Here is a 27,251-nt window from a genome sequence, read left to right as displayed (position 1 = left end):
GTCCAGGTATGGACTCGCGTTGTTCCCATCCTTCGCCACCGGGAACGTGTCCACGTTCGGAGAACATGATCCCGAAAGTAATTTTGTTCCTCATTTTACAATCAAGAGTAAACTACGTCCGCCATACAACAACTTGATAGATCGGTGCAAATTAGTCGAACAACTTATAAACTACTTAATTAAGTGCAACAACTTTAGCGAAATGATGCATATAAGGTCCAAACGTTACCAATATAACAAAATACGTACCGGTACAATCATAATATTAACCAAGAACAAAGTAGTTGCAGCGAAAACAGATCCGGCCTACAAGTTTATAAACTAAGGGTTTCTTTGGCAAAGATTCACCACTGCAAAAGTTAATTTAGATTTGGGATTCACCGTGGATCAGTTCCACCGTGGATCTAGGATCCACCGTAGATCTATCAGGGAATTGTTTGACAAAACAGTAGTTGCAGATCCACGAAACTGAGGTTTTGGTAGAATGGCTTGTTTTGCCCTTGTGGTGGATCCCGCATGTCATTGTCTCTATCTCTAGTAGAAAAAAAGGAAATCTAGTTCTTCCCCCTTCTTCATCTCTTTCTACGGCAGGGGCTTGGGAAGAACCACCATGGACAACAGCGTCCGCGAAGCCCCAACCGTGCCTCCAGCCATGGCGGCCGCACCCCCTGCCGAGCAGATGACCAGGGTGGCCTCGCCCCTTGCTACGAGGTCGGGGGGAGGGCCACAACGTCGGCCGGAGGATGCTCGACGGCGGCCACGCCGGCTGGGGACCGGCCATGGCGGGCAGCTGGGTGACGCGAGAGGCAGCCACTAGGTGGAGGAGGTTGAGGAGGACCAGATCTATATTCTCCGGCCATGGGTGGCTCACCGGAGTAGCAGGACGGAGGGAGGAGGTGGGCGGCGCGGCCTCCCTAGCCGCGACGGGAGGAGGGAGACGCGGGCTTGCGTTCGGTCAGGTGGAGAAAAAAGCGAACAGAATAGAAAAAAACGAACCGGTACGTAGCAAGAGTGTGTAACCAGTGGCAAAGGTGGGTAATTTCCATCCAAATCCACGAGGTGGTACGAAACGTCCATTCGTGGAGCACCCATTGAGGAGATCCACCAAAATGGTGAATCCAGCCTCTAGATCTACTATTTTGATGAATCTGAATTTGGTAGATCTAGATTGTTTGGGAAATATTTTGGTGGATCCAAGCTAATGAATCCGAATCTGGTGAATCCGAATCCCTGCCAAACAGGCCCTAATACTAGTAAAGTGATTCTAAACCAACGATCATCCTCATGTGAAACCTCACCTTAGCATGATTAGAATAGAGGGTTAAAGTTTAAAAACAATATAAATACACTGACTATATTCACGAGTAGTAGCACGGTTTCTCGGTGATGATGCTCTATTGCTAGTGGCTTAGTTGATGGACGTTGTGGAGCACTCTTGCTTCATGATATCTGTCTTATGGTTGCCAAAATTATCTCAAACTACTCCACACTAACCGCACAAATAATGCACGTACCGTAATCTGCAATAATTAATCATAGCATCTAATATGTGAGTATATATTTTATCATACTGGCGGTGGCAGTGTTTGTACCATACATGCACCAATTTGCTAAGTTATTGTATCTATTTGAGCAGTTTATAAATTGTTGGATTAATCTGCAACCACCTAGTGGAGGGATGTTTTAAAGTTACTCCCACAATTTAAGGACATTACAATTATCCAAGTTAGAAATGGGCAGACTTGTTTAAACCAGCCATTGAACAAGAATTTCTTGAGAGCTATTCATTTGCCAAAAACAAGTCAATCTCTGTCAATAGAGCATTCAGTCTAAACACAAATTACAGAAATGTTCAACTTGCCACTCTCTCAAATAGCATCCACACAGATGCAGACCCTACAACAACTAATGGAAGCAACAAACTTGGAAAATACTGAAGATATCTGGTCATACAATGGGGGATCCACTAGATTCTCTTCTTCAGGAGTCTATAGAAAACTGATTGGACATCATCCGACTGATCCAGCATTTAATTGGGTCTGGAAAAGCTTCTGCCAACGTAAGCACAAGTCTTCTGCTGGTTACTTCTGAAGGATAGATTAAGTACAAGAAACACACTGAGAAGAAAACATATGGAGCTAGATTTATATGACTGTGAACTCCGCACTCAAGGGACTGAAGAAACAACTGAGCATCTCTTCCTTCACTGTCCCTTTGCCCAGCAGTGCTGGGGACTCAACTTAGCAGTTTCCTCTAACAGTGGTACTATTGATAACATCAATACACTCAAGGATCATATTAGTTCCCAATTCTTTATGGTGGCAATTATTCTTATGTGTTGGACAATCTGGCTAGCCAGGAACGAGAAAATCTTCAATGCAAATCAGATAAGTCTACAAGATTGCAGAAGAATTTTCTTCAAGGAAGCAAGACTGGTTGGTATGAGAGTGAAATCAAGTCTTTCAATCCAATTTGACCAACGATACAATCTTTAGAAATGATCTAAGCCCCAGATTTTGTTTTATTTTCTTTGTTTCTAAGCTCTCCTTTTCCTCCTCTTCTTGAACCCTCGTGTAAACTGTTGCTATGTTGTCTTATTTTCAATAAAATTTCTGTAGGGGCTGCGGCCCCTCCAGTTTCTAAAAAAAAAAAAATCTGCAACCACCTACCAATTTGGTACGATGAATATAGTTTACTCTTTTTTTTAACTTCTTCTCCGGAATTTATATGACATGTCCATGCATTGGTTTGCTCAGACATGTGAATCCATGCGGCAGGTGTCCATGGGATCCGTCCCCCGTGAATTTTTGTTCCCCAACAAAAAAAAAATAGAAAGGTGGCAAGAGATTTGCCTGATTTCTATTAGATGAGAAAAGAAAAAAAAACAGATTAAAAAGTTACAAGCACACAACTGGAGCCGAAGCTCAACGCCACCAAGGCAACTCGATCAGGAACCCGACTAGCTACCAACCTGAAACTCCACCTGAAGCCTAACAACAACGACTGAAAAAACAAAGGAACAAAAAGGAGCCCTGTCCAGGCCCTCAGAACCAAACCAACTGTAGAAACACCCCCAACACTACTCTTGTTGTGATCCAACATTAGATGTATTTGCCAACTGGTATTGCATCACATCTTCCTTGCAAAGCATCGCCAATTGATCAACCTGCATAACCTTGTTCTGAAAAGTTCTTCTATTGCGCTCCTTCCATATGTTCCACCAAAAGTAGATGATAATTCCATCAAACTTCCTTTGCTGATCTTTGTCAATTTTTACTCGACACTTACGCCAGTAAGTATGCAGGGATCCCGTCATACCCACAGTGTCAACCACCGAGGGTCCTAGCCATCGCTTTATGATGGTCCAAACTTGTTTTGTGAATATGCAGTCCTTGCAAAGATGTGTCTGTGTTTCCGGATCAATACCACAAAGCTTGCATATTGGGTCGTTCGGCCAGTTTCGTTTCGCTAAATTATTCGCAGCTAAGATTTTTTTATGCAGCAACGTCTAAGCAAAAAATCTGCATTTGGGCTCTGTCTTTGCTTTCCAAATCGGAAGGAGTTTTAGCTTGCTAAATGTGCCTATGAATTGGATGTCGTAGGCACTTTTGGTTGTATACTCTCCATCTGCAGTCAGCGCCAACGAATGCTATCATCCACATCATCTTGCAACTGGATTTGGTTCACTTCTTCCCACAGGCTGTCATGGTTTTCCTTCTGGATTTCTTGAACAACGTTGGTGCAATAGCTTTTGGTGTTCGCCCATTAATCCATGATGACATCCAGAACTTGGTCATCCTACCATCTCCTAATGTCACCACTGTCGATGCCGCGAAAAGCTCCCTGTCTCGGCCATCCACCGGAAGATCAAGTTTGTTCCACGCTCTATCCCGACGTTTCCATTGGTACCATAACCAACGTACAGCCTGTTCGTTTGGCTGTGGCTTGTCGTAAACGATCGTAAATTTTCAACCAAAACAGTATTTTTCTCTCACACAAACCAGCCAGCAGTACTTCTTCACGAACCAACAACGATACGAACCAGCCAACCGAACAGGCTAGTAGTCTTAAAGCTCTTGAGAAGCGTTCGAGGTCCGGTACCTCTAAACCTCCTTTGTCCTTTGGTCTGCACGTCGTCGGCCAGTTGATGATGGAATGCCCACCATAAACCTTTCCATAGGAAGCTTCTCCTCAAACGATCAATCCTTCTAATTAACCACTTGTGTTCAGGTAAAGCAGTCATATGGTAAATCGGTTGAGATGAAAACACCGTTTTTACTAGTGTCTCTCTCCCGGCTGTGGATAAAAGCCTGCCTTTCCAACCTGGTAATTTTGCCCCTATTTTGTCAATCAAAGTTGGACCTCTATCTTACGCAGTTTCCGCACGTGTAGAGGGAGGCCTAAGTATCTACTAGGGAAACTACATATCTTTCCGGGGAAATTTTGCAGATGAAACCGCTGTGTTGTCCAATCTTATAGGAAATATTTCGGTCTTGAGATGTTGATCTTGAGCCTGAACAATCCCCAAAAAAATGCAGTAACCTGAGCCGGTTGTCAAGCTCTGTGTTTGTTGGGTAAGTGAAAATGGCTGCATCGTCCGCGTACAGAGCACCGCAAGGTCGCTGCTTTGGGGAGTACCGGGTTTAATATTCCTCTTTGTGCGGCCTTGTGGATGATACGCTGAAGCGGATCAATAGCCAGGATGAACAAGAGGGGAGAAAGGGGATCCCCTGCCTTAGCCCCCGAGCGTGCCTGACACGTCCCCAACAAATACGTGGGCTACTCCCAAAAAAAACGTGGGCTTATCTATGCCAGTGAAGATCGCCGGGAATACCTGGGCGGCTGGGCCTCTTCGGATCCGTATGTGATGGATAACTTAGGCCGTTGGTCTGCTCCCGCAACTCGGCCGCGCGTACATCGTACGCCGGCCCGGCCGCCATGGTTGCCGAGCGGAAGCAGCAGCAGGTTGCCACAAAAAGTGACAGGCCAACCGCGCCTTGTCCGTGGAACTCCGGAGTCCGGACCGGCCAAAGCTGGCGTGCTGTCGGTCGCTGTCCCGGGTCCCGGGCTCCCGGCCGTGCTCTTCGGTCTTCGTCAGGTCGCTCCATGCCAAAACAAACCTCTCGATGATCGCCCATCGACGATTGGCCTTCTGATTGATGAGCAACTTGAGCTTATCGTCTTCCGACAGGGACAAGCAACTTCGGTAAACGCGCGTGCGTAGTATTGGATGTGCCGCAGGCGATAGGCCACGCGGCCCCAGACGGCGCCACGGCGGCGGCCATATTCCGGCTGTATTCCTCGTCCATCCTCAGCATGACGCCACGTTGTCGTCGGCTACTAACTCACCTGTGCGGCACATTCGGCACTCGGCAGCGCACCACCAGTTCTCCATTCCTCGTCAGCGTCGCATCATTGTGAAAAATGATAGGATATAGTACCTCTAAAACGTACATTTCAGGTTAATCTTAACTTAGATGGGAAAACTTGTTTATGTATCTCGCCCTAGCACAGTTGCATTTATAGCGCCGCAGCGACGTGGACGCCGGAGTCATAGCAGCATAGGCGCGGTGAAGTCCAGAGGGCGGGGGGCGATACAGAGGCGACGGTGAAGTCGCTGGCGGCTTTCCATCGCTGGCAGCACCCTCTCACTGTATCGGTTAGCGTTAGGGAATGATCGATGGGGCGTCTGGTAGCTCCACCTTCTATTTATGGTGCTGTGCGATGGGGGGCCACCAACCATAGAGTGGTTGGGCGCCCCGATCAGGGCGCGGATCCAACGGCTGGACCAATTGTTGGAGATCAAACTAACATTCTCCCCCTTGATCTCACCTTATGATTTAAACTTAACTTCCTTTTTCTTTTTTCCCATTCCATCACAGATCAGTGTATAAAGCGTGCCTTATCGTCATGGTCAGTTGCCATTAGATTTAACAGCTACAATGCACCTCTATGTTTTAAAATAGATAATCAACTAGGCCCTTAGTATCCAGAAATCATAGACTTTTTCATAAACCCATGTCGACTGTGTGTTCTCTGAACGCACTGGGTGGTAAGCCTTTGGTAAGCGGATCCACAAGTACTTACTCAGTACTTATGTGCTCAATGCTTTCAAAATAATTTTAGATTTTCTCCTTTACAACATATACCTTAGTGTCAATGTGTTTAGCAGCGTACTTGACTTGTTGTCTTAAGAGTTAACTTACTTTAAATGGTTATTGCTATTGTCTACCATTGTTAAATCCGGGTACAAATTCCCTTAACCTCCTTTTGTCTGTTCCTTAAGCCTCATGACAAGTTATACTATGGTATGCATCACTGATAACACCACAACTATTTCTTTGGAGCTTTTCCACAATAATACTCCAACTACGAGTGTTAGCAACTGTTGTGGATTTTACTACATATCTCGCTAAGACTTGACTTTTGTACCCTCAACTATTTGAGAGTACTTATTCTTTCTTACTTAGCATGAGGCCTATGATACTTCATAAAATTGCAAGAAATTTTCAACTCCATTCCAGTGATCTATATCTGGACTGAACTTTTGCCAAAATATCCTGGATATATAAACTACGTCAGGGTAAGTTCTTACTTGTACTTGTACACTCATCAAGCTTCCAACAGCTGAAGCATTTGAAACCATGTTCATTTAATCGATCTCATATCGATTTCTAAAACACTTAAATCGATTTCTAAAACACTTAAAGTTCTCAAAACTATTACCCTTGACTATAGGAGCAGGCATAGGTTTATTCGCATACATACTTTATTTCTTTAGATCTTTTCTAAGTATGCCTTTGCGATAGTCCTAATACCCCATTTTCTTCTATCTCGGTTAATTTCGATTCCTAGAACCAATGACGCTTCACCAAGATCATTCATATTGAAACTTGAGGATAAAACTTCTTCTCCAATGATAGATTAACATCACTACTAGTGAGTAGAATGTCATCTATTCACAGGATGTGGAAAATAAATTTTCTATTCTTGAACTTCATATAAACGCTATTGTCCTTCTTATTTTCTTTAAACCCAAACTTTCTTATCATTGTTTAACCAACTTCAAATACTACTGTCTAGAGACTTACCTTTAATCTATAAATGAATTTCTATAGGCGACATCCCATATGTTCTTTTCTTCCACGACAAAATCTTTTGGGTTGTGTCATGTATTCGTTTTCATATAAATCCACATTGAGGAATGCCGTCTTTATATCCATCTGATGTAACTCTAAATCGTAATGTGCCATTAACACCATTATGATTCTAAAAGAACCCTTACATAAGACTAGAGAGAAAACTCTTGTTGTAATCTATTCATTCTCTTTGCGTAAAGCATATTGCCATAAGTCATGCTTTATATCTTTCTACATTCTCTTTGGAGACACATTTTGTCTTATAGATCCATTAACAGCCTACTGTTTTGGCGCCATTAGGAATTACTTCTAAATCCCAAACATTGTTGGTACTCATCGAATATATTTCAACTTTTATAGTTTCTTGCCATTTAAACGAGTAAACACTTCTCATGGCTTCTTCAAATGAGGTGGGATTAGCCTCCATTTGAATTTCTTTACTAACATAGACTTTATAGTAATTAGGAAACTGGTTTACTAATTCTTTGAGACCTTCTGAGGCCTCAGCTACTGGCACTTTCATATGAGGTTGTTGTTGCTCTTCATTGCCAAGAGACAATTGATTCTACAGGCTCTTGTATCACAAGATCCTTGTTTACATTATTCATCTTCTTCGAAGAGTCAACAATAGGTGTTGTATTAGTCATACAACATCAACAGGTATTGAGAAACTTGTTGCTCCTAAGTCACTGGAGAGGGCACACAGTCTCTCTTCTCTTTAAGTTTTAGGTCTCTACATACCTCTATATACCATGCTCCCCAGATCTTTTCATCTTTTCTAAAGATAGTGTATCTTCAAATTTTTTATTTTAGGTTTAATCTATTAAAACCTCATATGGCGCTTTAAGCACCACCTTAACATCTTTGACGCTGACTACGCTATTTTCCTATCGGAACTTTAAAAGGTCTAGGAATATAGCTATTTCTCTACTTAGGGGTATCGTTGTTGTGACTGTTGTACTCCTCCGACGGTCATATACAACTTAATTAATCTTTATCTTACTCTTAATGAAGAGTATCTTTCTTAATTAATCTTTATCTCACTCTTAATTAAGAGTATCTTTCTTAATTAAACTTTATCTCACTCTTAATGAAGAGTATTTTTCTTAATTAATCTTGATATTCTCTCCCTCGAAATATGGCATGAACTTTACTACCATAATTTCGATAACTATTCAGAAAGCTTGTAAACGAGGAGACACTTTTAACTTACTTCATTCACATGATTGTGTCATGTAAACAAAGTTATTTCTTGATCTATTTAGGAGTACACTTTCCTTAATTCACTTTAAGAACTCAACAAGGTCTTTCACTAGCAGTGCTTTTGCAAGTCACACTTGCATCTTTTCTTATCTTTTGGTTAGTATTGACCTTGATGATACATTTCTATTGTGCCAAGGTCAATACTAGGACAACATAAGAGCTACCCAAACTTCTCTCGCTATGCGGGATACAAAACATGTGAATCATCAGAAAACTTCTCCTGCCATGTAGAATTGACTAGCATAAGTACTATGCCAAAACTAAAAGGTCCTTTTATGGTTTTGGTAATTGAGTGACAACCTAGGTGGATTAATTGTGTTTATGTGAGATACACAGGTGATTGGTCCACAGGTACATGTGTTTGAGCAACATATGCAATGAAGGTGAAAATGGCTTAGAGATGTTGCAAAGCTCACACATGTGATGATGAAGGAGCTCATTGCAAATGAGACATGACATTGAGTCATGTGATCAAGGTGGAGAAGATCAAGACAAGACTTGGCTTGATGGACCGGTTGCGAGCATGAAGGGCAAGTTGGAGGCTTTGGAGCGATGGACCACGTGGCGGTGAAGCTTAAGCAAGACTTGGCGCCGATGGACGAAGGCAACGGTGAAAAGCAAGTGAAGTCAAGATCGATGAACCAATATGATAATGTGATGATATGAAGTGGATCATATCATTGTTGATTGTGTTGGTACATGTGTTGCATCGACATTGAAGGAGATAGAATAGAATGCGCAAGGCAAAGGTATAACTTAGGGCATTTCATTTCACCGGTCATAGGTGTGTAGAGAAGTTGATGACCGAGTTTAGGATAGATGGCCGTACTATCAAGAGGGGCAAACTTATTTGCATATCGGTCATCTAGTGCCACTCGAGTGATCTAACTTTGCATCGTCGCTAGGATTGAGTGGCGTGGCAAGTTGAGTGGCTAATCCTTTGAAAAATGATTGTGAAAATACTAACACGCATACATATGATGGTGTACACTTGGTGGTGTTGGTACATTTACAAAGGAGATGAAGTTGGAGTTGATATGGATCAACTCGACGATAAAACAGATGCGAGAAGGGTTTGAAACTCCATCGATGGAGTGTCCGACCATAGAGTGTGGACAGTCCGACGGTGCCACCGGCGCCCTATATAGAAAAGACAGGGTCTCACTAAGTGGACCGGACACTGGTCACGTGGTGACCAGACGCTGGGGTCCTGCGTCCGATCAGTGGCTGTAGAGAGCGTGCAGGCGTCGGTCTTCGATCGGACGCTGGCGCTGGAAGTGACCGGACGCTGACAGGGTGCGTCCGGTCAGGCTGACGTACGGTGACATAGGCGACACAGAGAAGTTGGAGAAGGACCGGACGTTGACGCTGTGTCCGATCGTGACCGACCGGACGCGTCCGGTCGCGACTGGTACCTTACTGGAAACGACTAGACGCTAGGGTTGCTGCGTCCGGTCAGTTTGAGCAGCTGCGTCCAGTCATCACTTGACTGTTCAGATCAAGTGACTAAGGTTGAATCGAGGCAACACGTGGCAAGCATCCGTTGATCGGATGCTGAGGCCCTACGTCCGGTCGATACGACCGGAGCGTCTGGTCGTCCCGAAAATTGTCCAGTGAAGGAGCAACGGCTAGTTGAGCCCATGGGGCTATAAATAGAAGGGTGTCTTGGCCATGGCTGGTGCTAAGCACCTCAGGGGACTTTGTGTCCATGCTTGAGAGTGCTTGGGAACCCTCCATCTCACATATGCTTGATAGTGATCATTCGATTGTGTGAGAGAGCGATTCTAGTGCGATTGTATCGTGACGTTGCATCGAGTGGCACTAGGTGATCGAGTTGTAAGCTGGTGGTGCTTGTTACTCTTGGAGGTTGCCACCTCCTAGACGGCTTGGTGGTGGTCTCCGTCGAAGCCCGCAAGAAGCTTGTGCGGTGCTCCGGAGAAGAGCTTTGTGAGGGGCATTGTGCTCGCCCCGCGAGAGCCACGAAGAGCAACTCTAGTAAAGCGTGTCATTGAGCTACCCTCACTTTTGGGGTAGGTTCTTGCGGTGCCCGACGTACAGGCTTGGAGGGTGATGCCAATTAGCCGTCGAACCAACAAGTGAGCGGTCGACACAACGGGGACTAGCATGTTGGCAAACACGTGAACCTCGGAAGAAAAATCACCGTGTCAACCTTGTTCTTCCCGTTGGTTTTCATCCTCGTTACACAAGCTTGTAATTACTTTTATATACATTGTACTTGTGTAGTTGCTCTTATAATTAATTGGCTTATGTAGCTTACTAGTTACCTTCTTGCTTATGTAGCATAGAAGTAGCTCCCTTGCGTGGCTAATTTGGTTTGTATAACCTTGTTAGTCATATTGCTTAGTTTGTGTAGCTAAGTAATTGCGCTTCCTAATTTGATATTGGCTGCCTTGTTATTGAGCATTGCTAGTAAGCTTAGATAGCTTTATGCTTTTGCTTACTAGTTTGTATAGGAGCTTCCTTGTTGCTTAAAGTACTAGTGGCATAGGTTTATGTGACCTTGCTTCTAGAATTGGTTAGGCGAGCTCTAGCTAGCCCGGCACCTTTATTGTTTAATTAGTATCTTTGAAAGGTGCTAGAGAACATAGATAGAGGGGTGTAGTCTTGGCTAGATCGATAGTTATAATTCCGCACTTATTTCGGTTAGCCGACACGATTAATTTTTGGAAGGACTATTCACCCCCCTCTAGTCTGCCATCTCGACCCTATAAAAACTTCTTCCCATACATGATACATCTATACGAAAACTTAGTCATGACGACTAAAACTTTACTTATCCTTCATTTTCCAATTAAATCTTCCTGTTGGTTTCAATTTAATCAGAAAATTAGTAAACTAACAAAAACTATCCTGAACTGGCTTGACTCAAGCCTCTCCATTCACATACCCCAGCATTACAGCCCGTTAGCATACAGCCGAGTGATCTCGATTGATATAAAACATACAAGGTGCTTTTACATCAATTCTACATCACCGTTGGCCAAAAAATAGAATTAATGCATAAAACTCATAAATTAACTTGCAATCCATATAACTATTCTTCAAAATTAAATTCTCCCGTTGGTTCGAATTTAATTGAAAGATAATCAACATCATTGCAGCGGAAACTTGATAATGAAATACATTCTTTTAGTTCAGGAGCATTTCTTGGTCCTTGTCTACTCTTTGATAAATTGACCACGTTGGTGTAAAATTTATCAGAGATTTAAACTTCAAACTTAAATTCATTATAATATTGCCATCATCAACGTTGGTCAGAAAATGACAATATCATAATCTTACTTAACCAAAAAATGGACAACTCCTCTAATTTAAAATTTTCCCATATTTCAATTTAATTAGAGGATAAACATAATCTTAGTTTACTAAATATAGCTGCTCTTCAAATTAAATTCTTCCGTTGGCTCGAATTTAATTAGCAGATAATAAATATTAAACTTTGCAGCGAAAACTTAAACATAATTGGTGGATTTTACCCACAGGAAAAACTCCTCAAAAATAATTTTCTTTGAGCAAATAACCAATTTCTAGAAAAAAACTAAATTCACTGGAAAAAGAAGAAAAAAGGAAAACCTCAAACTGATCCTATTCATATGGCCCGGCTACAAATCGTCCTGGTCCACGTCGCTTGCTCGTGCGTTGCGCATTCCCAGGCCGCAACCTAGGCCTAGGCCGACAAAGCCGCCCGCCCGCTCGCGCCCGCCTAGGCCGGCCTCCGGCCTGTGGCTTATGCACCGTCGATGCAGATCGGACGGCTGAGCGCGCGCTTCGGAGGATAAAAAACGGTGACGGCGCCATCCCCTGGAAAAACCCTAGCCATTTGTTTCTTCCTCCCTCCCTCTCTCAGTTTTGCTCCGAGCGACGGAGAGGCAGCAGCAGCCACTTGTGGCCACCGGAGGATGGCGGCGCCGCCGCAGGCCCCCTCGCCGACACGCGCATTCACCCAAGGGTGAGCGCGCCGCCGTCGAGTGGCCTTGTGGTGGTGCCCTCAGCACACCCACGCCGCGCGGCAGAACGCCGGCGAGCCGGCTTCTCGGATCTTCTTTGCCCACGCTGGCGGATATGACGGTGCAGTCTGCTTCCCGCGCCACGGCGGTGGTGTCTGCGACGAAGGAGCCCTGGTAGGTATCCTCACCGCTCCGTCCTTCTTCTGCTAGGGTTAGGTCGGACGAAGACCACCACGGCGGTTGAACCAGCGGTGCTTCCCGGAGCTAATCCGGTGAGTTAATCTCACAAAACTCCTCTCTCTTCTCGGAGTGGGTCGAGTCTAGGGTTAGGGTTTGGATTTGGCCGGTTAGGGTTTGGCCGAACCCACTGTTCATCTTCCCCGCCTGCTTTTCACGAGTTAGGGTTAGGGTTCTTGTCTGGGTCGATCCGAATCAAGCCCTCTTTCTTCTGTTGTTCTTCCCCTTCTAGGGTTAGGGTTAGGAACCCTCTGCTTCGATCCGAATTGGATCTTTCTCATCTCCTTCTTTCTGTCTCTTACCCCACGCGCCCACGGCAGCTCGGGGTGGCTTCCTTCTCGCACGCCATCGAAGCGGTGGCGCGGTCTTCTTCTCGCGTGGCGGCGGTCTTCTTCCTTAGAGTTAGGGTTTCAGTTCTAATTCTGTTTCACTTTTCTACCCTGATCTACAATCTACGCACTAGGATAACCTGGCTCTAGTACCATTGATAGCATATAATACCTCTAAAATGTAGATCAGGGAATAATCTTGACTTAGATGGGGAAACTTGTTCCTATACCTCGCCCTAGCGCAATTGCGTCCATGACGCCGCAGCGACATGGACGCCGGTGTTGTGGCAGCGTAGGCGCGGTGGAGTCCAGAGGACGGGGGGCGATGCAGAGGCGACGGTGAAGTTGGTGGCGGCTTCCTGTCACTGGCAGCACCCTCTAACTGGATCGGTTAGCGTTAGAAAATGATCGGTGGGGCGCCTGGTAGCTCCAGGGAACCTCGTGCCATGTGCCCCGGCCCCCACCTCTCATTTATGGTGCTGTGCGACGAGGGACCACCAACCATGGAGCGGTTGGCCGCCCCCGATCAGGCCGCGAATCCAATGGCCCAATTGGCCGCAAAAAAGACTCCTTGTTTTCTTCCGAAATGAGTAAAACTCTGCTTATATATACTGAAACATCGGGGAAGACTTCCGGTTTGTACATCAAGACCATTTTTATTTCATCAATCACATCCAACCAGATCCATTGATGCGCCCTGTTCGCTTGGGCTTGTTTGGCTTATAAATCATACTTTTTCAGCCAACGAACAGTATTTTTCTCTCACACTAAATCAACCAACAATACTTTCAGCCATGACTTATCAGCCAAACAAATCCAAACGAATAGGGCGATCATCTAGATTACTGTACAAAGAACTGGGCCACATCTCTTATTACACTGCATCTTATACTGCTGGACATGCGAACGACAGTAAGTGCATAAACATGGACCGATAGATACGGTGTTCATGGCTGATGACACCGACACGGGATCATCCGCTCATTTGGTACAGTACAATACAATACAAACACAGTGCATGAACAATCATGCTCGATCGTTCGTTCATAATTCATATGGCGTCAAGCAAGCTAGCGCTGAGGTGATTAAGCCGCCGCCGCCTCCGGCATGCTCCCAGCTGACTCCCTGTCGTCGACCTTGATGTTGAGGAAGTCGATGGTGCGCTCGCCGAGCGCAAACGCGTCCCAGAAGCCGTCGCCGAAGGCCTTGGCCTTGAGCTTCCTGTACATCGCGGGGCGGTCCTCGGCCACCAGCTCCTCCGCGGGCTGCAGGTCCTTGTGCGGCTCCGGCTGGTAGAAGAGCACGAGCGTCATCCTCTCCCTTTCGCCGCTCGTCACCACGCGGTGCGTGGGCGCCCTGAACACGGCGTTGCTCATGATCTCCATCTCCTCCCCCACGACCACCAGCAGCTCGTCGCGGGCGAGCACGGGCACGTCCACCCACCGCCCGTCGCCGCCACCCTCCTCCCTGAGCAGCACCTGGAGGCCGCCGACGTCGCGGTCGAGGAGGAGCACGGTGACGACGGAGTTGTCGGTGTGCGGCTTGAGCCCGTACACGAGGTCCGGGCGCGGGCAGGGCGGGTAGTAGGTGAACCGCGCGTACGTGCTCCCCCTCTCGCCGACGTGGTCGAGGAAGAACTCCTCGCCGAACCCGAGCAGCCGCCCCATGGCCATGAGCACGCGCTTCGCCACCTGCTCGCTACCCAGGGCGTACTCGTGCAGGAGCCTCCCGAGCGCCGGCGGGCGCGCGGGCCAGAACTGCGCCCGCCGCTCCTCCTCCGGCTGCACGGTCAGGTACAGGCGGTCGCACCAGTCCAGCACCTGCTCGTCCGTGTCCACGCGATCGATGCCGTACCCCTCGGGCTGGAACTCGCCGGCGTCGTCCCGGTTCGCGTGCCTCAGCTTCTCCTCCAAGGGCAGGTGGAAGAACTCCACCCCGGCGTCCCGGACGCCATCCAGCAGCGCCACTGGCATGCCGTGACCGGTCACCTAGCAAAGTTTAGATTTTACATCGATTCATAGTGAACTTGGCACGAAGCCTTTGTCTACTAAACCAACATGAATGTGTGGTGTGCGTTGCGTACCTTGAAGAGGCCCCAGGACTGGAGCGCCGACCGGATCTTGTCGGCCTCCTCGACGTCGCCGGGGTCGGCAAGACGCTGCACGTCCACGGTGGGGAAGGCCGCCAGCTCGGGCGCCGCGACGCCACCGGTTGTTGGTGGGGCTGTCGGGCGGTCCTCCTCCCTCAGCACGTACCGGGTCGGCAGCGTGGGGAGGACGGCGGCGGCCACCTCCTGCACCATCTGTCCCTGAGCCTGATGCACCATCGTCGATCGTGCTGCTTCTACACTTGGGGCTAGAGAGACGGCTAGTGCTAGTAAAGAAGAATTTGTTTGATTGCCCTTGGGTATCTGCGATCCAGTTCATATAGGACTGCTTGCTAATTTATAGAACGGCGGTCGAGCTCCGCGCCGTCTGCACGTGACGCGGAGCTGACAAGGAAGTGAGTCCAAAACTGTCAGTGTGATGATCTGGATCACGGCCGCATCTTCCCCCGATCGAGGGGAGATCTCTCATGCCTATCTATAGTTTAATCTAAGATCTGCACGAGCATGGTGTGAAAATGGGCGGTGTTTACCGGAATGTGTGGTAATGAAATTCAGGTGGGGATAGTTTATCCTCCGGTGACCTTTCAAGAAAAAAAAAATGGGTGGTGTTTCAACAGGGTGTTTTTCCAGGTTTTAGCCTATCCACAGGTCCAAGCAAGCGTTCTTCGATGAGAGTGTCAACGAACGTCACTGGAGGCAACGGCAACAGCAAGAGCACCGCTGTTCCTAGACCTTAATGGATAACTGGATCCAGGGGCCAGGGCCAGTCCATTCAAGACACACACCACTTAATCTGGTGGAAGCGACTGAGAGCATCGGCGTCGTCGTGGAATTGATAGCCTATTCGCACTCGTGTCCTGGCTAGGTGCAAAGAAAGGAACGTCCGTTGCTTCAGAGGAGCACAAATAAACTACGGTTAGAGCGGGAGGTCACGGACTTGGCTGTTAGCATCAGGTGTTGTTTGGTTCTACGAAAGCAATGTTAACGTAAATGGGAAGGTTCTACAGCGGCAACGAAAAGGAAATCATGCATTGATTTACTATCTTGTTTGATCTAGGTGTGGCGATTGGAGGCAGGTTTGTTTCCACGCGATACGATGTATATTGCAAGTTAACATTTTGGATGTTTCAGTTGTTTATATATATATATATATATATATATATATATATATATATATATATATGTTTCATATGGATGTTATAAAAGTAGATCGGGATGTTGCAATGGTTGTACACGTATGTTGCAAACGTCTATCCCCGGTGTTACATTTGTTTTTAGACGTATGTTGCAAGTGTGTTTATCTGCATGTTGCATATGTTTCACACACATGTTGTAGGTGTTTTATCTGGATGTTGCGTATGTTTGCAAGGTTTTCAAGTGTTTTTCAGATGTTTTTGTAAGTGTTTCAGATACATGTTTTAAATATTTCATCTACCTTTATACGTATGTTGCAAGCATTGCATCTGGACGTTTGAAAAGTAGATCGAATGTTATACATAGAATACACGTGGGAAGCGGGTGGGGCGTGAGCGGTCCCGCGCAAGTGCACGGCGCGGGCGATGTCCGAGCGGTGCAAGCCTCACGTGGGCGCGCGAAACACAGGCGTGGCCGGGGGCGTGCTGCGTGGGCGCGGAGTGCAGGCGCGCGCGGGAAACAAATCGGCACGGGTCACGTATCGCCGACGGACAGCAGTTCCGATTATTATTGGGTGCCTCTGCCAGTGCACAAGCAGTTGTGGAGTAGTATCCGTAGGATCCATCTCTTTGATTGCCTCAACCATAGAGCACTAATATATTCTCGGGAATCTTCACCTGTAGCTCGAGCAAAGATTTATATGACGTTTACGGGCAGGACCTCATTGTTGTTGGAGATATGGACATATGGTGATTGTGATTGATTTCGAAGTAAATAATATAAGTGTCGCGGAGTAACACAAGTTCATCAATATTCCAATGGAAAAGCCGGCACGTGCTCGGATATTTTTGTCGGCTATAATACGCAGTTTTCACACCTGTACTATGCCAATATATATATTTAGGGTTCTTTTCATTCTTCTTACTTTCAGTTAATCCCACCAGTCCATAATTTGTCATTTTGGATATTATATGGCTGGTTTTCGATTCTAATGTATATATAAATCAACATATACATAATTTTTATTAAAACACTTTTTAAGACTATAATCTCTATACATGTTTTTAGTAAACTAATAAATATTTTAACGGTTGTTGCTATTCGAAGGTCTAAAAGTTGGAAACCTTTTTTTTTCTTCCAAACAAAAATTGTAGGACTAGACTAGAGGGGGAGTATAATGTCACGCTCTAGGACCACATGACAGCTCGGACCACAGAAATATCTATGGCACGATGAATGAGACGTAGCAAACTCTTCAAGTGCACATTCAGTGGCAAAAAGGAAACGAATGATACAATATACAGAAACATAATCAAGGCAACTTGTTGACAGAACTCTTCGTCCACTTGAACTGCTACCGGTACAGCAACAGCAACAATAGTAGTTCTTCTCTTTTATTTTTTAATAAAAAGGAAAACCAAAAAATATATTATTGTTTTATTTATGAAAATACTATTAAATTTGCATAACAACAAAACAAAGGAAACTGCTTAGAATAAATAACTCCCAAAAGTTCCTTATTTATGCCCCCGGTAAGGATTTGGTACCATTTGAACAATTTGGTATTTTTGTATCAGAACTTTCAAAGTATTCATGAATATACCATGAAACAAAAGAAATAAGTCAGGTGACACTTCAAGATCTTTCAAAATTCAGAAATGAGGTAAGAATGCCCAAAGCCTAACAAGTACTCCATCCGTTCCAAAATAAATAAACTTCTAGAGTTATTATCCAAAGTCAAACTATCTTCAGCCTAACCGGATTTATAAAAAAGAACACCAATATTTACGATATAGAAATATTGACATTAGATACACTGTGAAACATAGTTTTCGTGTTGGAAATAAGAGCAATTTAGTGACGAATAAATTAATTTCGATAAGGAGAAAAAGAACATCAGCATGCTTTAGACGATCATAAATCGAAGAGGCCAATTTACAGCAGGGAGCTCTCCTCTTGTCACTTTTATAGGCCCGTGACGTTTGGAGCTGGTGCTAGATAGATGCGTTCAAAAAGGGTGAGTCATCCTGTTCGTCTTCCATTGAGATACTTGGAGTCTATCCATTTCTTAGGCTCTGATATTTTTCTTCAGTAAGAAAAGATTTTTTTTAAAAGACAAAAAATATTTTATTAAACTTTGAAGACAATTAGACTGAGTTGATAAAACCATCCTAAAACTACTCCCGGTTTCTGTAAGCAAATGCACACGTCTAACAACAAAACTACACGTGTGTATATCATAGCTTCACAATTACGCGTCTCGATATTGATGGTTATATCACATATTATTGAAAGAAATATAGATGTGTTTGAAAGAAATGCACACGTCTAACAACAAAACTACACGTGTATCCACTCTGCTAACCATCCAAGGAATTGCTTGGTTATTATACGAGCATAAATCATCTTCTAATTTTTTTTTTTGGGAAATACATCTAGATGAAAACATCATTGTCAAAATGCAATACATACTATGGCCATCTTTAACAGGGCTTGGACTTCTCCAATAAGAGCTTGTTCAGTTAGAGCTTTTCCTGGTTGGAATAGTTCCAGATGGAGAGCTAGCAATACAAATTACACATGCATTCCTGGTAAGATTAGTTCCAGGACTTGATTCCAGGAGAACCGAACGGAGCCTAAGGAAGAAGTCCGAGAAAAGGCATGTTTTGGTAGAGCTCTAAATGGATTCGGTTTCATTATTTTTTTTGTTTGTTTTTGCTTCAGAAGCCATTCTTGTGTGTGCTCGTTTGGTAGAGCTTTTAATTAATTCAGTAGAGAAACCACTACAAGTCTACAAAAGCCCTACAAAGAGGGCTATATATAGTCCGTAAAGCTATATTGTTGTTGGGTATAATTGCGATCTTCCATGACTTGTGCGGATTGCGATCGAATTTGGTGATGCGAATGGCACGTCACGATTGCACATAACTTCGTGATGCTTGCCTCTGGGTTATTTTTGGGAGCTATATGCCAGTCTTTGTAATGAACTTTCACTGTGTTACGATTGGGTGATCCACTATGTGGCCTTCGTTTCTTTTGATTGTTCAAAGTTGATGGATATCTATTACTTTTAATCTTCTTGATTCAAAATAATGCAGATGCTGACCAGAGTGATGTCAAAATGAGCAACCCATCAACAAATGTATTGCGAACTCGTAGACATGGTTTGGCTCCGAGGAAGAGGATCAGCAAGAAGAGGGAAACGTCAATCAACATCGGTTCCAAGAATACTCACGGTTGGAAAAACTTGTTCTCCTAAAATTTGGTTAGGCAGTACTATGTATGATAGGGCAAGACAATTCTATCTGGATAGTAGCCTTTCTCCGGTTCACAAAAGCAGTCTATGTATACAAAATGACAGATGTACAAAATCTTCATCAGGATGGATGTGCAGCAACAGGCCAACAGCCACGCCTTCCGCTCAACTCAAGCATTTGAACAGACTTTCTCTGGGAATGATGGTTAAAAAACATGGAATTAGCACCCCAAATAAAAAAACAAGGAAGTTTCCTTGGAACCGCCAGAAGCTGATGCATCGTTTTAATTGAAGAGAAGCTTATACCTTGTCTGGAACTGCTACAGCACAACCGGTCATCGTCCACGTAAGTTGCATTCAGTCCCATCATCCATGAACCTACTGATATGTCGTCATGTGCATAACTCTGCAGTGATGCACTGTGTGACAGAGAAGACAAAGTTGAGCTGAAGAAAGAAGACCTGGTGGGCAGAAATAAAGCACCAGAAAAAGGAAGAGCATCTGTCCAGACAAAAAATTGGTAGCACATATTTCTGAATAGAAACATCTAATGCTCAAATTTTGACATGGGAATGCTTAAACGTGTCCTTGCATCTTGAAGATAACGGTGATATTTATCGTTGACAGAATATGACATGATGTGTGTTCTTTAGGAAGTAAATTAAAATAGCATTCTAATCAATGCACTCATTGATAATCCGTACCCAACGGGTATTCAATAATAATTATTTGGATAACTATCATGGCAACATACGATAGGGATTTAGATATAAGAAACTAAAGTTGAAAAGAAAAGATTAGTTCTTTCATCCACAACAAAAGATTCAGCCCAAATATGTCACATTCAGTCTGATGTAATCCAACTCCTGCATCAGCATAAGATGTTCTGCAGATTCAAAAGCTCAGGGACTGTTGCACATACTATTAATCTAGCTAACTAGGATGGTGTTGCTCAAAGCCAGTTTAACTTGATATTGGTTAAGATGAAACAGGGAGACACAAATGACATATCACTTACCTATTTATGTTGATGTAGCGTGCCAAATTTTTTGAGAGGATAAACAAAGAACCAGAAGCATGTCGAAAATACCTGTTTTTATGAATAAAGTGAATCAGTCAGTGAACATGAAAAAAGCATGACAGAGACTGCATCTTGAACGAAAAAACCTAGAAACTTCTGTCACATATGAGTCCACCCCAAGAAAAAGGGCCGGTTTAAATACATACTTAACCATAGACCAAGGGGAAAAAAACCAAAGAATATAACTGAATAACTTCAAGTGCAAAAATTGTGCTGAAACTGGAAGTGCTGGGTAGTGGGTCCAATAGTTGGTGTCACTCGTATATTTGATAGTTTAGGATTGCAATTTGATATTGCCATATGTATCCGGGGCCTGGGAGGCAATTTGCCCCCCAAGTCTCTGTACTCTATGGGTGTGTTTGGTTGGGTGGCCAGCCCCTAGCCTGGCTCCCTGGAGCCAATTTTGGCCTATTTGGTTGCCTGAAAATGGGCTGGGACCTAGCTAGAGCTGGCCATCCGTACCCCTGGAACTTGGCTAGCATCGAACGACCAAATTGGTCGTTCTTCTCGGGCCAGGCCCGAGCCAGCCCCGTCCTCGTTCGCGTCACCTCCCCCGCTCCTCCTCACTCGCGCCCGCCCTCATTCACCGTGCTACCTCCTCCTGTGCTCCTTCGGTGCTCCTCCTCCTGTGCTCCTTCGATGCTCCTCCTCCCGGATCTCGCGGAAGATGAAGAAGGCATCGTCGCTGTGGAGCTGGGGTTCGACGCCGGCGAGGCGTCGTCGGGCTTCTTCCGCCCGGTGTCCGACTCCTCCACCGACGGGGTGGTGACCCCTCAGCGCACCGACGGAGGCTGACCAAGGTATCCGTCATCGGCGCTGGGTGGCCGCGGGTCGCCGGGGAGAGGAAGCGCTCGACCTGCGCGGGAGGTCGCGAGTTGCCAGGGAGAGGAAGCGCTCGAGCTGCGCTGGCGAGCTACGCGGGGGAGGCCGCGACTGCGCTTTGGAGGTCGCCAGGTGAAAGGTCCTAATAGCTAGAGGGGGTGAATAGCCTATTAAAAATTTCTACAACAATACTTAACAAACCGGTTAGACAATTATGAGGCGAAGCAAGTGTTGCGCTAGCCTACTAAAATAGCAAGCCAACAACAACAACAACAACAACAACAACAACAACAACAAAGTCTTTAAGTCCCAAACAAGTTGGGGTAGGCTAGAGTTGAAACCCAGCAGAAACAATCAAGGTTCAGGCACGTGAATAGCTGTCTTCCAAGCACTCCTATCTAAGGCTAAGTCTTTGGGTATATTACATCCTTTCAAGTCTCCTTTTATTGCCTCTACCCAAGTCAACTTCGGTCTTCCTCTGCCTCTCTTCACGTTACTATCCTGGCTTAGGATTCCACTACGCACCGGTGCCTCTGGAGGTCTCCGTTGGACATGTCCAAACCATCTCAACCGGTATTGGACAAGCTTTTCTTCAATTGGTGCTACCCCTAATCTATCACGTATATCATCGTTCCGAACTCGGTCTCTTCTTGTATGACCGCAAATCCAACGCAACATACGCATTTCCACGACACTTATCTGTTGAACATGTCGTTTTTTTCGTAGGCCAACATTCTGCACCATACAACATAGCAGGTCTAATCGCCGTCCTATAAAACTTGCATTTTAGCTTCTGTGGTACCCTTTTGTCACATAGGACACCAGATGCTTGCCGTCACTTCATCCACCCTGCTTTGATTCTATGGCTAACATCTTCATCAATATCCCCGTCTCTCTGTAGCATTGATCCTAAATATCGAAAGGTATCCTTCCTAGGCACTACTTGACCTTCTAAACTAATATCTTCCTCCTCCTGAATAGTAGTGCCGAAGTCACATCTCATATACTCAGTTTTAGTTCTACTGAGTCTAAAACCTTTGGACTCCAAAGTCTCCCGCCATAACTCCAGTTTCTGATTCACTTATGTTCGGCTTTCATCAACTAGCACTACATCGTCCGCGAAAAGCATACACCAAGGGTAGCAAGCCGCCTACCACAATTCTAGTTTATATAGTTTCTATCCACACAATAGCTATGACACTACACTAAGTTAGTGTGCTCTCAAAAGCTAACTAACAAGCTCTCACAACTAGCTACACTAAAGAGCTTGACAACTAGTTTGCGGTAATATAAAGAGAGTGAGCAAGAAGGTTATACCGCCGTGTTGAGGAAGGAGTCAATCAATCACAAGCATGAATAAAAATAAAAACCAATCACCTCATAATCAAATAATGACACAATGATTTTTTACCGAGATTCACTTGCTTGCCGGCAAGCTAGTCCTCGTTGTGGCGACTCACTCACTTGGAGGTTCACGCGCTAATTGGCATCACACGACAAATCCTCAATAGGGTGCCGCACAACCAACACAAGATGAGGATCACACAAGCCACGAGCAATCCACTAGAGTACCTTTTGGCTCTCCGTCGGGGAAAGGTCAAGAACCCCTCACAATCGTCACGATCGGAGCCGGAGACAATCACCACTCTCCGCTCGACGATCCTCGCTGCTCCAAGCCGTCTAGGTGGCGGCAACCACCAAGAGTAACAAGCGAATCCCGCAGCGAAACACGAACACCAAGTGCCTCTAGATACAAACACTCAAGCAATGCACTTAGATTCTCTCCCAATCTCACAAAGATGATGAATCAATGATGGAGATGAGTGAGAGGGCTTTGGCTAAGCTCACAAGGTTACTATGTCAATACAAATGGTCAAGAGAGTGAGCTTGAGCCGGCTATGGGGCTTAAATAGAAGCCCCAACGAAATAGAACCGTTGTACCCCTTTACTGAACACAACACGGGATGACCGGACGCTCCGGTCATATTGACCGGACGCAGGACCCCAGCATCCGGTCGTGCGATGCACGCCGCGTGTCCCCACCGCTGTGCCACGTGCCCCAGCTGCACGAGCCCACTGGCTCGCGATACCGCTGCCACACCACGCGAGCCCAGGAAGCGATCATGAGAAAGGTATACTATGTCGCCACCGCGCAGGTTGGTCGTCATGAGGTGCTCGACGTTGGGGTGCTCGGTGGGGTGCAACGGCATGGGGTGTGCTCCTGGAGCTTGGCGCGACGCTTCGCAGAGTGGGAGGTCCTGCGGCCGGGACTGAAGGGCCTGCTCCTGGAGCTCAGCACGGCACTCGACAAAGTGGGAGGTGTGGTGGCGGGGAGCCAGGGACCGAAGGGGTCGCTACTGGAGCTCAGCTTAGCGCTAGGGGGACCGGGAGGCGCACGACGAGGACCGAAGGGTGATAGGTGAGGAAGTGTGGACCCGCATCGGGAGGTGAGGCGAGCGCAAGCCAAGCTATGCTCCGAGAAAATGGACACCCCCCCCCCCCCCCCCGCGTTTTTGTTAAGCCTGGCCAAGGGGGCGTCGGTGAGCCTCAACCAGGCTACCAAACACTTCAAAGGTTGCATTGCGGAAGCCTGGACAGGGATAGTGCAGGTCACCAAACACTCCCTATATATATCGCCCAAGAGGCTAAGAATGCAATCTATCCAACACATTATACCCAATCTACCATGCTTTTCATTCTCAAATTTAAAAATAAACCAGAATGGACTTCATAAGGTCAAAAAGGCATCATGTAGTCCCCATAAGACAATATAACTGAATTCTTGTTACGAGGTTAGAATCTATGGTGAAATTGCCTATTGCACTCAACTCATGGTTGTGAAAAATTGAATGAGCTCTATTGGAGATGCTATCTATACCCAGGGGTATCCTCTTAGTAGCAAGCAAGCATTTTATTACTTGCCAACCGCCAAACATGGTGTAAATATGAGTATTTGAATGCTCTTATAGCAAGAATATGGTATCTACTAACAGGAAAAAGAATAAATTCATTCAGGAGAATGAGAAGATGTCAATTAACTCACGTTTTTGAATCTCCAAATTTCCACCAGTCAGGTTCATACCATTGTTGGCCCCTAAAATTGAGATTGACAACAGAATCACTTTGATAGTTGACTAACAAGAGGCAAAGAAATCCAAAATGAAATGCCACATAGATGAAAAATGCAATACAAAGCACATGTTTTCTCAAGTTTATACAGTGGTAGCACATAACGCATTAGTTTTTCATCAGAATTATTTGCTAACTAGATTGAACTATCAAAAGAACTGACTGCAAAAGGTTGCTAAAACATTTGCTCAGTGGATTCCAATACATGGCACAACTTTGGAAGGATTATGCATCCCTACTGAATCAACAAAAAAAAACGGACTTTTACTTAAGAATGAGATGGCTTGGAGTTGGCGTCAGAGATACCATACGCGCTAGGCTATCAATAAATTAAAAACCTGATGGTTAAGTAAAGAAAGCACATACTCTTCACTTATGACAACCCCTGATTTCATACAACCCATATACAATCCTTGGCTACCTCGACGGCCTTCGAGCATCTCAATTAACCCAGCTGACAGAATAATTGCAAGAGGTTAGTTTAAAAGGAAGGGGCAAGATCAATAGAAGTACTGTAAATCAGCATACACAGAGAACATAAAAAAAGATACCTAAGTCAAGATTAATGTTATCCTCAACTTTGACATAGAATTCTGCATCCCAGGTTTCAACTGCGGCACTGAAGAAAAACTTTGCTTTGCTCGGTAATTCTTCTGCAGCCTCTTCGTGACTTTCCTGCCCAATCCAAAATGCTTACAATTTCAAAGTGCATCAATGAAATGTATACGATCACATGGGTTCAACCTAGTCTTTGATGGAAGCAAGAAAGGTCTAAACTCTAAAGTCTTGCTTACGTACTACAACTTGTGAAGGACAATTGAGAATATGAGATACTAATAGGACCTTACAAGAATCAAGAAGTCCTTTGTCTGCCGATTTTCATCGTCAATATTACGGTCCAAGCTATCACCTCGATTTGCACTGCAGGTCCAAAAAGGAACACACATCATCAATAAAACGAGAGATGGAGAATGGATTATATTTTTCTAATAAAAGAGAAAACGAGAATGACAATGATATTGTTAGATTCTGAACTAAGAACGATGCAATAACTCAAAGGTATAGATCCAGAACAAAACCTCCGACCAATAACAAAACGAATAACTACACCCTTTTCCTCAAGCTTCTTCAGAGCATCACCTGCAATTTACAGTGAAATAGAAGAATAGAGTTATACTTATGAGTTGGAGAAAATCCTTATTTACACAAAACAATTTAGCTACTCCATATTTATCCAGCATTTTAAATCAAATAATTTTGCCGTCTCTTCATCAACCACTCTCAAATTAGTAAAGTTTTGTATCACAAGCAGTCTCTTCCACTACTCAGTGTTGTCAAGGGAAATTATTTCTAACACTAGGGCCTAGCAAAATTTAAAGAACAAGGGCAGCAAACCTCTTGGCATCCAGGAGCCACGGAAGACGTTCCTCTTGAGACGGGAGCCAAACCCAGTGTAAACTCCAATGACGGCAAGAAGCTGCTGCTTCTTGTCGGAGTCCAGAGTTGCAGTCCTGTTCCCCCACAGGTACCCCTCGCTCTTGGCTTTGGTCAGGTCCATCTCCGCCTCAACAATTTTCCTTCCAATCGCTCTGTCACCACGGCATTTTGAGTCAGCAAAGCAGAAAAGTAACACAACAACCGAAATTCACTTACAAAAAAACTGAAAACTCACTTGCATCCGAGGTTCCTAAGCTTGTCCTCCACCGAGAGCACCTTCGGGACCTGCAATCAGATGCCGCCGTCAGGCCGAATGAAGAGAAGAATTAAAAATGCCAGTCGGCGGAGTGAGGAGGGGAGGAGAGATTCGTACGCTGCCAGAACTCTTCTCGAGGAGGCCGGACAGGATCGCCCGGGTCTGCGCGTCCTGCCACAACCTGAGACGGAGCCAGGAATAAGGGTGCTGGGTCGGAGTGTCTGGGATCTGAGCGGGTAGGGGGGGGGGGACGTACCGGCCGGCGACGTAGAGCCAGGCGAGGCAGGAGAGGAAGGCCATGACGAGAGGGACCCTGCCCGAGGCGAGGGCGGTGGCGGAGGAGGAGGAGGACGGGGCCTTGGACCGGCGGTTCTCGCGCCGCATGGCGCTGGCCAGCGTCTCCATGGCTGCGGAGATCTCCGACGCTGGCCTGAGGCCCAAAAATAAATCAACTAACAGCTTTCTAGATGAACCAATTCAGACTGAATTGATTCCTGAAAATGAAAAGTGGAAGATCCCATTTACCAGGAATTGTTTACATAAAAGTGACTTTATTTATGACTGTTTTTTATCATTATCGTATATATAAAATTTAAATTTCCAATATATATCCGCATCATAGTAAGATCTTCACTGAATAGCTGCATAAGAATGTGGTAAGTCTCCAACCGACTGGTATCGTTTCTTTAAGATCATCACTAATAATTATCTAGAAATTAAGTCCCAATAATCTGGTTTTGACATCTTAGCTATTGGTACGAAAAAAACACAGTCCATACTAAGCTACCAAGGATGGACGAAATAACTCGCCAAATTTTGCCCATCTCGGTGCATGCAACTTAATAATCAATGCTATGCCCTACCTTGATTTCCATATCCAATATTTATATGTATTTTTTACACTATATATAGCACTCCCGTCCATGAAAAAAAATAAAGGCAAACCAAATTTACTACTCAAGCATTGTCTTATCGACAATATTTCCATATCCAATATTTATATGTATTTTTACACTGTATATAGCACTCCTGTCCATGAAACAAAAAGGCAAACCAAATTTACTACACAAGCATTGTTTTATCAACAATGATA

At 45.1% G+C, this 27,251-nt stretch overlaps 2 protein-coding genes across 2 annotated transcripts; both read right to left on the bottom strand.

Annotated features, from left to right (window-relative positions):
• Positions 1 to 13,749: 13,749 nt before the first annotated feature.
• On the bottom strand, positions 13,750 to 15,759 carry LOC136520659 (jasmonate-induced oxygenase 4-like). The gene is made up of 2 exons (XM_066514259.1): positions 15,020 to 15,759; positions 13,750 to 14,924 (listed from the first exon to the last, which is right to left on the bottom strand). The coding sequence occupies exons 1-2, from the start codon at positions 15,260 to 15,262 to the stop codon at positions 14,022 to 14,024; spliced, it is 1,146 nt and encodes a 381-aa protein (XP_066370356.1). The 5' UTR covers positions 15,263 to 15,759; the 3' UTR covers positions 13,750 to 14,021.
• A 3,540-nt stretch (positions 15,760 to 19,299) lies between these two features.
• LOC136521169 (hydroxyproline O-galactosyltransferase HPGT2-like) lies at positions 19,300 to 26,640 on the bottom strand. The gene is made up of 12 exons (XM_066514869.1): positions 26,415 to 26,640; positions 26,276 to 26,339; positions 26,138 to 26,187; positions 25,861 to 26,054; positions 25,545 to 25,605; positions 25,314 to 25,386; positions 25,017 to 25,140; positions 24,832 to 24,919; positions 24,380 to 24,430; positions 20,452 to 20,523; positions 19,740 to 19,852; positions 19,300 to 19,626 (listed from the first exon to the last, which is right to left on the bottom strand). The coding sequence occupies exons 1-12, from the start codon at positions 26,561 to 26,563 to the stop codon at positions 19,604 to 19,606; spliced, it is 1,062 nt and encodes a 353-aa protein (XP_066370966.1). The 5' UTR covers positions 26,564 to 26,640; the 3' UTR covers positions 19,300 to 19,603.
• Positions 26,641 to 27,251: the final 611 nt, after the last annotated feature.

The sequence above is a fragment of the Miscanthus floridulus genome, chromosome 18, assembly GCF_019320115.1.
Source record: "Miscanthus floridulus cultivar M001 chromosome 18, ASM1932011v1, whole genome shotgun sequence".
Classification (NCBI taxonomy): domain Eukaryota; kingdom Viridiplantae; phylum Streptophyta; class Magnoliopsida; order Poales; family Poaceae; genus Miscanthus; species Miscanthus floridulus.
This window is presented reverse-complemented; position numbering and strand designations above follow the sequence as displayed.

Excerpts from the sequence above, each read along its gene's own strand:
- LOC136520659 (XM_066514259.1), bottom strand. The coding sequence starts at position 15,262 with ATGGTGCATCAGGCTCAGGGACAGATGGTGCAGGAGGTGGCCGCCGCC. Across the intron at positions 14,925-15,019 it reads AGTCCTGGGGCCTCTTCAAG|GTGACCGGTCACGGCATGCC; the intron begins GTACGCAACGCA and ends AAACTTTGCTAG.
- LOC136521169 (XM_066514869.1), bottom strand. The coding sequence starts at position 26,563 with ATGGAGACGCTGGCCAGCGCCATGCGGCGCGAGAACCGCCGGTCCAAG. Across the intron at positions 24,431-24,831 it reads GGGGTTGTCATAAGTGAAGA|GGGCCAACAATGGTATGAAC; the intron begins GTATGTGCTTTC and ends TCTCAATTTTAG. Across the intron at positions 20,524-24,379 it reads AAATTTGGAGATTCAAAAAC|GTATTTTCGACATGCTTCTG; the intron begins GTGAGTTAATTG and ends TCATAAAAACAG.